Here is an 11,845-nt window from a genome sequence, read left to right as displayed (position 1 = left end):
TCACACGTGTTTTGATGCATTTTAGTTTTTATCAAATAATTTAACTTGTTTTTTCTATGTAATGTTGTCAATGATACAATATCAATACAACTTGAGACATATGTAATGTATATTCTACATTAACGTTATAGAATTTGAAGGTAATTTTTAGACACTTTTCCTGTTTTAAAATTCGACCCTGCATATATACTTGTTATGTATGAACAGTGCTTTATGGGGTGATTCTGGATATGCATCTCTGGACAAACTCATTTTTACTTGTAATAACAACTAAACATGGGCTTTTACTGATGTGCATCTCCATAAAAACCTTTATTTTGTAAAAAAAAAACATAGGATGGGTCTGGATATGCATATCCAAAATATTTATGATGACAGGATATTATTTCTAAAGTCTAAATTGATCTAGAACTTGTATAAGTAGAGAGTCTCTCATCCTATGATCTTTACAAAAACACAACACGCCATAATGAATACATATCCTCATCTTGCAGTTGTGCATTACAATGGCGCAAAGCCCCCACTTCAATGTAGGGTCTCCAAGGCTATACATCTCGTCAATCAAAAGTCCAAATTGGATACTCTCCTGCGATATCCAAAAAATCGAAGAGTTATCAAGCTCAAGTATCATTCATCCTCGATTGACGGCGAAGTGAACTTATGGTTCACCAGACTTAAACTGAAGACGGGTGAAGATTTAAAGGTTGTGTGGAATACACTTTACCATTACTCATCAAAGGATCTGATTGAATTGGATGCGACGATTACAAGACCAATCAAAGATATTCTAAAGATGTTGCAACGTTCTGAGTCACTCGTTTGTAAGGAATTGTAATGTTAAATTTATGTTAACGATCATTTATGTAATGTTAAGTATTTTGATGTTGAATTATGTTGTTTTTCCAACATTATGCCATTGTTTCTAATTTGGTCTAACCGAGCATATTCTACAAATGCATCTCCGTAAAATTTACTTAATTTTGAATTACGTAGTTATTACAGAGATGCATCTCTGAACTCACTCTATTGATGATCCAGAGATGCATCTTCAGATTAACTTTTGACAAAATAAGAGTGACTTAATAATTTGCACAGATGAGTGGCTAAAAATATGCATCCAAAGAGTGACTTACTAATTTACTAATTTCCCCGCGGTGGGGAAGCACCCGACTTACTATGAGTTTATGAAGGACAACACAAATCAACGTGAAACAAGCCAAATGCATAAAGGCTCAAACTCTTTCTATTGATACAACACATGATTATAGGTACTCTTTAAATAGATGATAATAACTTGCATAAGATGATGTCTATATTTAAAATTTTAGAAAAATTATATATAAAATTCAAACTCAATAATCAGAACTTACAACTCTCACTCACACCAGCAATTTGCAATAGAATACAATGAAAACTGTTTTAAAAATTTGCTACTTTATATATTTTTTTTATTCAATGTTTCATAAATAAACTAATCAAACTCAAATGCTTTATATTGAGCTGTCAAATAAAATTTAAAACTAAAACTATTACAATTAGATAATAAAATGATAAAAACCAATAAAATTGGATTAAATTATTTAATTTCGAAACCAATCCAACCCTATAAGCTAATTTACAATGCAAAATAAAGTCAACAAGAGTTGTTTGATGTGGCTAAGAAGAATTTTTATTTGCACGTGCACGACGAACTGTCAATCCCGCAAATGCCATAGCAGCCCCAGCTGTGAATTCAAGCCATAATCATAAGATATTTAAAAGTTTAACACAGAAAAATGGAGAGGTAGAGAAAAATAAGCTCACCTAGGGCAAAAATGAAAGAGTGGAGAAGTTGTTGTTGTTGCTTTCTTTTCCTTACAAACACAGTTTCTGGAATTCTCAAATGAGGGTGTTCTGCAGCATTGACAATCTTACTATACACATCGTTTAAATCACCTGACATCATACTCACGCGAATAGGTGCGCCTATTTTTAATTCCTGAGCAACCTACATTATAACGAAAAATAGAAGATAAAATGCTGAACTCAGGTATAACTATGAGCCAATGAACTTTTAGATTATCATCACGCATGAAACGATATGGTAAGTGGTAAGTATCAGCTGAAAACACATTACCTTAAATGAATCTAGTACTGCCCTTGGGAATGGAACTAAGTCATCCTTAGCAGCAATGAGGAGGCAAGGAAATTTGTGACCAGTTAGCTCTCCTTGGTTAACAACTTTCTCAAGCAAATCTATGGATTTCTTCCATGAATATCCATCAGAGCTGAAAAATAAGAAACAAAGATTTTAGGCTTAAATCCTGTGCCCTTCTGATTTTTCAGTGTATGGTATTGTATGGGATGAAATTCAATTGCATCATATTCTTCCAGAAAAGTAGGAACCACAAAAATGCAGGCCAAATTAGATTTCACATTGATTTTTGTTACATTTAAAATGATCCATAGGTCAGAAACTATTTTAAGGATTTAAGTATTAGCTTATAATTCAGAAAATTTGTTCAAAATAAATTAATAAACCAGCTCAAAGGGAACTCGGCATGTAAGGAAGTCATTTTAAGGGATCATAAACGGTTGTAGAAGATCTTTCAGTTATGTTTCTGTTAGTAGGCCTCCTATCAAGTTTGTCTATACTAGGTGTGAAACCAAAAGCCCAAGTAATAAGGCCCGATTTATGTTATTTAGTGTGTTTTAAATAGAATAAGGATGACAATTAGAGGTCATCGGATCGTTGTTAATTGTGGTTTGGTTAAGGGAGAGACTAGATACTAATTCCTAGAGGTAGGTTATTATTGTGTCAGTTTTTTCCTTTAATTGGCATTTACTTCTTAATGATGTGTCTGTAACAATTTCCATTGAATAAAGATATTCCCACTGTAACTGCTCTTGTATACAGCAGTTATCATATTATATCAGATCCTATCAGTTTCCTCCGAACCAATATAAATATCATAAACAGATCCAGAAGATCTTATTCCGTTATGTTTCCAAACAAATGATAATAATGGTTGAAATTAAAGTGAAACTATAATGCAATGCCGCTTTTCTATAGCTAAACATTAGCAAGCATTACCACATGAAATCATTTTGCACCACACCTGTCATGTACAAAAGCAGCTACATCACATGCAGCCAGACAATCCTTTTTTGACAAAAAACTTGATACTTCATCTTCCGGAATCTCACGCAATATGAGAGTTTTCTTAGTTCCCTATATGGTAAACACCAGGATTGTTAGTATATAGAATGCATCTTGAAGCAATCAATATCAGCTACATCTATGGTACTTTATTAGTTTATCAGCAATAGGTACACTAGATCAAGGGAAAACAAGACAGGAAGACAGTCTCATTTTTCAGAATCGTTCAAATGGTACTAATACTTTCTCATTATAAAATTCATCCTTACCTTTATTAATTCAATGTTGTTTGCTGCATACCGCTCAACAGTTGTCGGAGTATAGAAAGCTGAGAAAGGCCTATGAAATTGACAGGGTTAAATATTCCTTTGAAGGAAACAAAAATAAACAATATGAGCGTATAAGATTCTAAATGCTGATAGACTAAAACTAATAAAACAAGCTCGGGCACAATGATTATGAATATATGACAATTGGTTCAGGAGCACACCTTCCCAATAATGAAAATAAAAAAGCAGATTTTCCGGAATTTTTAGAACCAAAAACATAGCATTGGAACACATTTCTTTCTGTTTTTTGCTTCTTGCGTTCTTCTGATCTTCTAGGAGTGACACGGAGTGCTGCAGCAGGCTTAAGTTTACATCCGATGTAAATCAAATTGGCCAAGCTATATTTTGGATCCAGTAAAGTCATAAGGGCCCACTGCACCATGCAATTTAAAAGACATGTCAATAGTAAACTCAATCACCAACAAAATGTGGAGATGACCCATCCCATTCAAAAAATACAGCAAAGAGAGAAAATGATCATTCGATGAAAGGGAGGGAGGGTCTCCCACAAGGAAACCACAGAGCAATAATTTCTTCATGGGAAAATAAGGCATGGCACAACACTTTCAAAGTTCTGGATAGTTATCCAGAACACTGGAATTCTATAGATTAAATGAAAGAAACAATAGCAATGAGTAAATTCAAATATCTTCCCAAGAAAATAGATGAAGAAACTATCTTGAAATAGCTAAATTCGAATCTTCACTGATTATGATAGGCAAGTCATTTTAACAATTTTAAGAGACAAAGGCATGTTGTTGTGTCTTTCCTGGTTCTTATTTTAAATAATCACTAGAAATTGTCTCCCCAAACTGGTTAAATTAGAACTTGGAACCTACCTCAACCTCACTCTCTATGATAGTAGCAGGAGAAAACCATTGTAGATCATATAATCAATAATAATACTCGGAATCAGGAAATATAAATCTTTTTTTAAAATATTACTAATTAATGACAGATTTAAGAATAAAACAAAAAAAAAAAAAGTAATAAATAATCACCTGAGACAAAAATCCGTTTAAAGATATATAACCCATTTCAGTTGTCTCAGCTGCATCCTTATATGGAGTATCCTTCCACGGACTAAATGAAAAACAAGAAGAAAATATGAGATGTAAAACCTCAGGTGTAGAAAACTCAGACATAAAGGATTATTTCAATGTGTTATGAAGAATTCAATTAATATATGAACTTGATCGGCTTCAAAATAAATTGATGGATCAAAATTGTACAATAATGAATGAAACAAGCAAATTCTCATAGCTTGAAATAGTTTGGTGAGCCGCTCCTTCAATTATATAAAAGAAAGTAATGAAAATATTGTGGCAAGAAATGTAGCATATTTGGAGGTACAGAATGATGTATGTGCATAGGAATTGGTATAGTATTAATACTTCACTTTGTGCTAATTGCTAACCATATAGGATGTAGAAGGAAAGAAGTAAAAATGGATTATGGTTAGGTTATTTCAAATAAAAATTAGGGTGCAACATCTCTGTGACATCAGTAATTATAAAGGGCAATGATACATGCCAAGAAACAAAAAACACAAAAAGTATCTGCACATAGCCACAGACTCACATATTGGTTACAAGGAGTCATAACCAAATCAGGTAAGCAGGACATCACATTTTTTAAGGTTCAGATTTCTCAAGTAACTGAAACAATTCATTCCTCCAAGATAATAGAGATGTCAGAAAGTTATAATAACATTACTATGAACTGCTACAACAAAACCCACGGTCAATAAAACACATTTAAAAGCCCACAGGACTGGATTAAATGACAGAAGAAAAAAAAACAACATGAACCCTTCATAGATGAAGTTGATGGACTAATTAAGGGTACCGATGGAAACCAGAAAATCAGGTAATAAAAACAGTAACAGAAAAACAATTCAACTGGTAAGAATGCTTCTCTATTATTGATGGGGAAATAGAAAACAGTAGAGGGGTAATACTCTCCCTAACTACTCACAGAGTAAATGCTCCACAGAGAAATACACTCTCTGCCTAATAGAAAATGCAATTACCCGACTCCCCTTAGTCTGACCCTACTACCACATCAGCAGTGGTCCCTACTTTCTATTTTTTCTCACGTACATCTTCCACACTTTAGGTCCTGGGACTCTATCAATACTCCCTCATGGAGAAATAGACTTATCCTCAAGTCAAAACGTAGGAAATTTGCTTCGCATAACGAACTCGTCTTCCCAAGTTGCTTCGTCAACTGGTTTACTGTTCCAACATATCAGCAGCTGTTTCAGTGTCCCCTACCATGGTAATTTTCTTGTCAGCAAGCACCTCAATAGTTTCCCACAGTCCACCTGACTCCCCTTCCAAACCAGTAGGCAAATCTTTTTCAACCTGATAATTCCCAATAGCTTTCTTGAGTAGAGAGTAATGAAAAAATGGATGAATCCGAGCAGTATCTGGCCGTTTGATTTGAGCTTATAAGCAACCGCTCCAATTCTCTCAATCACCTGGCACGGGCCATAATAGCGTGGAGCGAGTTTTGGATTAACTCTCACCTCCACACTCGCCTGCACATGCAGTCGGAGCTTCAAAAATACCCAATCTCCCACAGCAACAAGCTCTAAAGCACAAGACTCGAAATTTTGGAAGGTCCATTTTTTTTCATTAATATTAATAGAGATAAAAAAGATTCTATGATAAAAACCTAATAAATCAAAAAATGCTATGATAAAAACTAAATACATAAAAAAAAAATTTGATCAAAAGTCAAAATAATTATAATTAAATTTATTTTTCATTAATATATAATTATATTTTTGATGTGTCATTTTTAATTATTATAATTGTATTTTTTTTTTTAAATTTGGCCCCATTTTTTAAATTAGAACGGGCCTCCGGGTTGATTGGGCCGGCCCTGCTGTGAAGGAATCGGAAGAGGCTGCAGAAGTTCTCCTGGAGCAGCAGCCACCTACTTTTGTCATTGGCAAACATCACAAGCTTGAACAAATTGCATAATTTGTTTCTTCATTTGAAACCAAAACAACTTTGCAGCAATTCTTCAGTAAGTACGGTAAAATCCCGAGTGACCACCTTGAGGAGATGAATGAAATTCCAACAACAATTTAGGAATCCAACTAGAGTTTGCAGCCAACACTAACCTGTCCTCATACAGCTGCCCCCCATTACAGCAGGCAAAGCCTGGTTTTGTTGTGTCCCCCTTTGTCAGGTCAGCAATGATGTTCTTCAACAAAGCATCATTATGCACTACATCTAACACTTCTCTGCTGCCCAACCATTCCAGGTAATGAATTAAAGAATGTAGCTCAAGACCTTCATGCATGTGAAACAGAGCATCTGCCCCCTTTACTTTCCAGACCAGGTTTATAAACTATTTCAAATTGATATCCCAACAACTTAGCTACCCTATTCAGCTGATCCATTGTAGTTATTCGCTGCTGCAACAACTGGTTCGAGCTTTTCTGATCAGTATATACAGTAAATTTCCGCCCCGGCAAATAAGGATGCCAATGCTAAATAGATAACGCTACCTCCATTAGCTCCTTTTCATAAGCCGATTTGGTTAGATTCCTCTCACCAAGAGTTTTGTTGTAATAGGCAATAGATCGACCTTCCAAGTCGTTTCCCCAAGCATCACTTTCAATATAAAAATTCTGGTTGAAATCCACAGGTGCTGTAGTGACCCTGTTTTTGAGTACTTCAAAAGCATTTTGCTCTTTACCTTCCCACTTAAACCCCACTTTCTTAGTGAGGTCTGTCACGGGTTTTGCTATCTTGCCATAATCTTTAATGAACTTCAAATAATAGCCGGTAAGACCAAGAAATCCTCTTACTCCCTTCACATTCTTTGGTGTTGGCCATTGTAACACACATTTGATTTTCCCTGGATCCATTGCAACCCCTTCATGAGAAATAACATGTTCCAAATACTCCACTGAACTCTGCAAAATAGCATTTTTTTTTTATTAACCACCAACCTGTTTTTCATCAGAACCTGTAGAACTTGGTTAAGATGCTGCACATGCTCTTTCCAAGTAGTGTTGTACATTAATATATCATCGAAGAATACCAACACAAACCTTCGCAACAAAGGTTTGAAAATATTATTCATCAACGCTTGAAATATTGAAGGAGCATTCATCATTCCAAATGGCATTACTAAAAATTCCAAATTCATAATTACCAAACATAATAAGCTCTCATCATAGTTATGTGAGCATTGTCAATATGTATCAAGATGTCATGAACAGGAACAATCCATCAATTATTTAAGACCTTGAGACATAACATGAATTTCACGACCCAATCAAACCACTTCTAGAGATTAAGTTAGGATATTTGCCCCCCCCCCCCCCCCCCCCCCCCCCCTTCTTTCATTTCCTCCTGTATAGTTAACTTAATTCCTATCAATTCCTAACTTATTCAACAACTACTCTTAGTCACCTACATTTATTCTCCTTCCTCGCTAAAAAGAGAAACGTGATACTGTAAAGCTATTGAAGACCCAAGGGAAGGGTCGGGCCCATTCTCTTACCTTACTAAATCCGTAAATTTTGTTGTCCTCTTGGGTCCTATCAATATGTTATTGAGTTTTAAACCTGGGAATTGTATAAAAGCTCTTCTCTTGCTACAGAAGCAATAGCTCAAGCAGTTGGAGGAAATCAACAAGTTCTAGACTACACCATCAATGGTAAGGAAGGGTAAAGCTAATGACATGGTTTAGATATAAGGGAAAACTCTTTTTAAGTGCCATTGAAGGGAAAAATTACCTTTCTGGAGCAGCATCAAATAGCTTATCAATTTCTGCAGGCCGTAGTAATTGATCCTAGAAAAACATCATGTTTTTAGAGAGAAAGTCAGAAAATATATAATATTTCACATGGAAACTCACCTAAGGTGGGATGTTCAAAGAGCATAGCAGTGTTAAAAAAAAAACAACTACATACCTTATCTGTATCTAATAATCTAAAGACACCTTTCAGAAACTCTATGGCTGCACTGCTCAGCTCCACACTCTGCAAAATGATTTCAAACAAAGTAAACTTTTGCATATCAGGGTTTGCTAGTTTAATAGGAATGGTAAAACAATGACAAATGAGGTATAAAATTACAATATGTCAAGTATTGGCAGTAAACTAATTCTAACCCAAACTGCCATATTTCTAGAAACTACAAACTGAATGCTTAAGTACAAGAATATATTCAAAATCTGGACGATGAGTAAGTAATCATGCAACACATAAAAGTTACTTTTTCTAGAACAAATATAATATCTAAATTTTTAATAATCACTAATCCTAGCAATACATTCCAAGTAGCTCATAACTAGTAGGTAATTGCCAATGTTACTATTACAGCCCATATTTATTATTTAAGTTTTCCTATGGTTCAGCCGTAAAAAGGAAGAAAAAAAAGGTTTTTCTTTAGTTCATAAGTAATGAAATTGAAACTTACAATAACTAGACGACTAAGCCAGTACTCTTAACAACACTTCCAATTAAATCAAACAGGAAGACAAAAATGAAGATTCATAATAGCAAAAAGTATGACCTGATCAGAAGCCTTAGATGGAACGGGAAGAAAATCATCCCGCAATTTTAAATCGTTACCATATCCAAATTTTCTTAGAACTGCCCAGAATGTCTCTGTTCGCCCTTTCTTTAGAAACATATTATGGATTTCTACGAAGCCACGAAAAGTAAGACCTTGAGAATTGACTCCTTCAGGAACATTCTGCTCTACCATTGTTTTGATTTGATCTATGTCAGACTGTCGCAGTTCTGCACCGAAGGAGCTAGTCTGTTGATAATTTTCAAAAATAAAGGGACAAACCAAACTAAATAAATATTCAAAGCATATGAAATCCAAAAGGAGAGGAAAAGGGAACCAAGTCTATCAAAAACCTGAAACTCGTATAAATCACGATCAGTGAAGATGCCATCCAGGTTGAAATCAAAAAGATTAAAAATCCTCCTTAATGCCCTTACACAGCGATCTGTTAAAGCATTTGTATCATAATCGAACAAAGGATCCACCGGATGAAGTGCCGATTTTTGTGCAAAATAAAAAACTTCAGGAACCTATAAGTAACCAAAACTAACAATTACATATGCGTTTGAGATTTACAAATTAAGAAAACAAACGATAACTCTAATATCATCAAGAAGATATCCTTATCAAGGTTTTAGAAAAATGGTCCAAAGGTTATAATCTCTCCACGACCACGTTGTTATTGGAATTGCAGCATATTTGACCAACATTTTCCACAACGTAAAAGTCTCAACACAACCGCAATTCAAAACGTCCTCATAAACCTAAAGATCTAAAACAAATCAACTACGCATCTACACCACCACAAACACACCTCTCTTAAATTACAGGATTGAGTAATCTTAAAGAAACAAACCTCTCTTAAATTTTGATGCTACTGTCTAACTCAACACTAAACTAACAATTTCTCCCTCCGTCCTAAATTATAAGACGTTTTGGACATTTCACAGAAATTCACACTATATAATTTGCATAACCAATATACCTGATAAAGTGTAGCTGCAGAGCATTCAATACAGGTAACAACTTCTTTGAACTGGTTCATGATACCTGTGGTGAGACTCTCTAAGCTAACTTGCATTCTTTCATTGCGAAGATCAAGCTTACAACCAACCACAAGCACAGGTGCCTTCACCTATAAATCATAAAAAATAAATTCCCTATTCAACTCTCATTTTTCTCAAATCAATTCTCATCAATTGATAGTAATAGAATCAAAACCAATCACAAACCTCAAGCTTCTGCAATTCAGGCAACCAGTAAGAACTCACACGCTCAAAACTCACATTATCATCACAAGCATAGGTTACAACCACCGAATCCGCACGCTTCAATTCTTCACTTAGCTTACCTTGTTGCACCACACTACAAAACAAAATCATATGCAAATTCAAGATTACCAAAAAATCTAGCACGTATATTTATTAACCAATAATAAATTGTTTTAATGTGGTAATGGTGGCTTTGGAGGAAAGAACGAGACCTTGAAGGTGTGTCAATGACGAAGAGAGAAGCAGAATCGGTGAAGGAATTAGCAGGCAAACGAGTGGGTGGAAGCAGCGGAGGAACCGTGGAGGGGAAAGAATCGGAGGCCATGGCGGAAATGAGGGTGGATTTTCCGGTGGATTTGTCGCCGATAACGAGGATTGTGACTTCCTTGGGAATGGTGGTGGTGGTGGTGGTGGTGGATTTGTAGCGAAATGCCATTGTGATTGTGACGGAGAATCGAGAAAAGAGAGTGAACGAGGGAGGGAAGGAGGGGTTTTGTGTGATTTTGAGTTTTATGATTGATGTTTGCTTTTATACGTGTATATCGAGAAAGAGGATTTATGTTAAGAAAAAAATGGAAAAATTCAAGTTATATTTTTTGTGCAATTTTAATATTATATTTTTTGTTATCTTAATTTGGTTTTTGACTTACAGATAAATGAAATAAAAATTACTATCAAATTTAAATGCTTTCAAACAATTTTAACAACTTCTTAAGTATGTGATTAATAATAATAAATTTAAGTTATATTTTTTAATGAAAGAAGATTAAAATTCATATTTAATTAAATATTAAATAAAGTTGATTAATATGTGTTAAAATAAAAAATAAAAATGTATTAATGAGCCCCACATTAACATTTGATTAGAATATAAAAAAAATCAAAATTGCATCTGAAAAAAATATTGTATAAATTTATTTTACTTTACTATTTTTAAAAAAAAATATTTTATGATGTTAGTTTTGATGTAATTGTATATCAAATAATAATTTTATATTTATGTAAAAATTAATATAAAAATTGTTAATTTAAAAAATATCGATCAAATATATTTTTGTTTGTGAATATGATAGGAGCAGAGTCATCCAAGAGTATTTGGTTAAGATGTTACGGTCTCTTCTATTTTAATCAGAAGTCTTATCTTTGAATTTAATCTTGAGTACACAACAGTGTTAAATCTTTTGAAAGAAAATCTTATTGTCTATTATGGTCTTTTTCGATTCGAAGGTTAGTCTCCATATTTACTTGTTGATGATATTCGATTTATTAAAAAAATCACAAGATGATTAAACATAATAACATAGTGTGGTGCTATATATTTGATTCTCTTAATTATTTGATCTGATTTTGACTTACACACACATTGTGTTGGTGCACATCGGAATAAAGTGAACAAGATGAAGATGGAAGAAGAGAGAGAAAGTGTACACTTCAACATCATCCCTTAATTTACATTCAGAACAAAATTCAACAACATCAATTTCATCCTTCAAATTGATGAAGTGTCCAGTCTTTACAGCCTTCATCAGAATATTTGCAAGTTGCTTATGGATGTTACAGTGT

General features: G+C 34.1%; 1 protein-coding gene across 2 annotated transcripts; it reads right to left on the bottom strand.

Annotated features, from left to right (window-relative positions):
• Positions 1-1,380: 1,380 nt before the first annotated feature.
• LOC131644405 (mitochondrial Rho GTPase 2-like) lies at positions 1,381-10,823 on the bottom strand. 2 transcript variants are annotated; one of them, XM_058914895.1, is made up of 14 exons: positions 10,495-10,822; positions 10,244-10,376; positions 9,997-10,146; positions 9,365-9,541; positions 9,012-9,260; positions 8,408-8,476; positions 8,231-8,286; positions 4,470-4,551; positions 3,630-3,841; positions 3,409-3,478; positions 3,099-3,211; positions 2,117-2,267; positions 1,804-1,987; positions 1,381-1,724 (listed from the first exon to the last, which is right to left on the bottom strand). In XM_058914895.1, exons 1-14 carry the CDS (start codon positions 10,716-10,718, stop codon positions 1,657-1,659), a joined length of 1,938 nt encoding a protein of 645 aa, XP_058770878.1. In that variant the 5' UTR covers positions 10,719-10,822; the 3' UTR covers positions 1,381-1,656. The 2 variants fall into 2 exon arrangements, with proteins under 2 accessions (XP_058770878.1, XP_058770879.1); XM_058914896.1 differs by lacking the exons at positions 1,381-1,724; positions 1,804-1,987 and having other exon boundaries at positions 2,131-2,267; positions 3,074-3,211; positions 10,495-10,823.
• Positions 10,824-11,845: the final 1,022 nt, after the last annotated feature.

The sequence above is a fragment of the Vicia villosa genome, linkage group LG1 (genome assembly GCF_029867415.1).
Source record: "Vicia villosa cultivar HV-30 ecotype Madison, WI linkage group LG1, Vvil1.0, whole genome shotgun sequence".
Lineage (NCBI taxonomy): Eukaryota > Viridiplantae > Streptophyta > Magnoliopsida > Fabales > Fabaceae > Vicia > Vicia villosa.
This window is presented reverse-complemented; position numbering and strand designations above follow the sequence as displayed.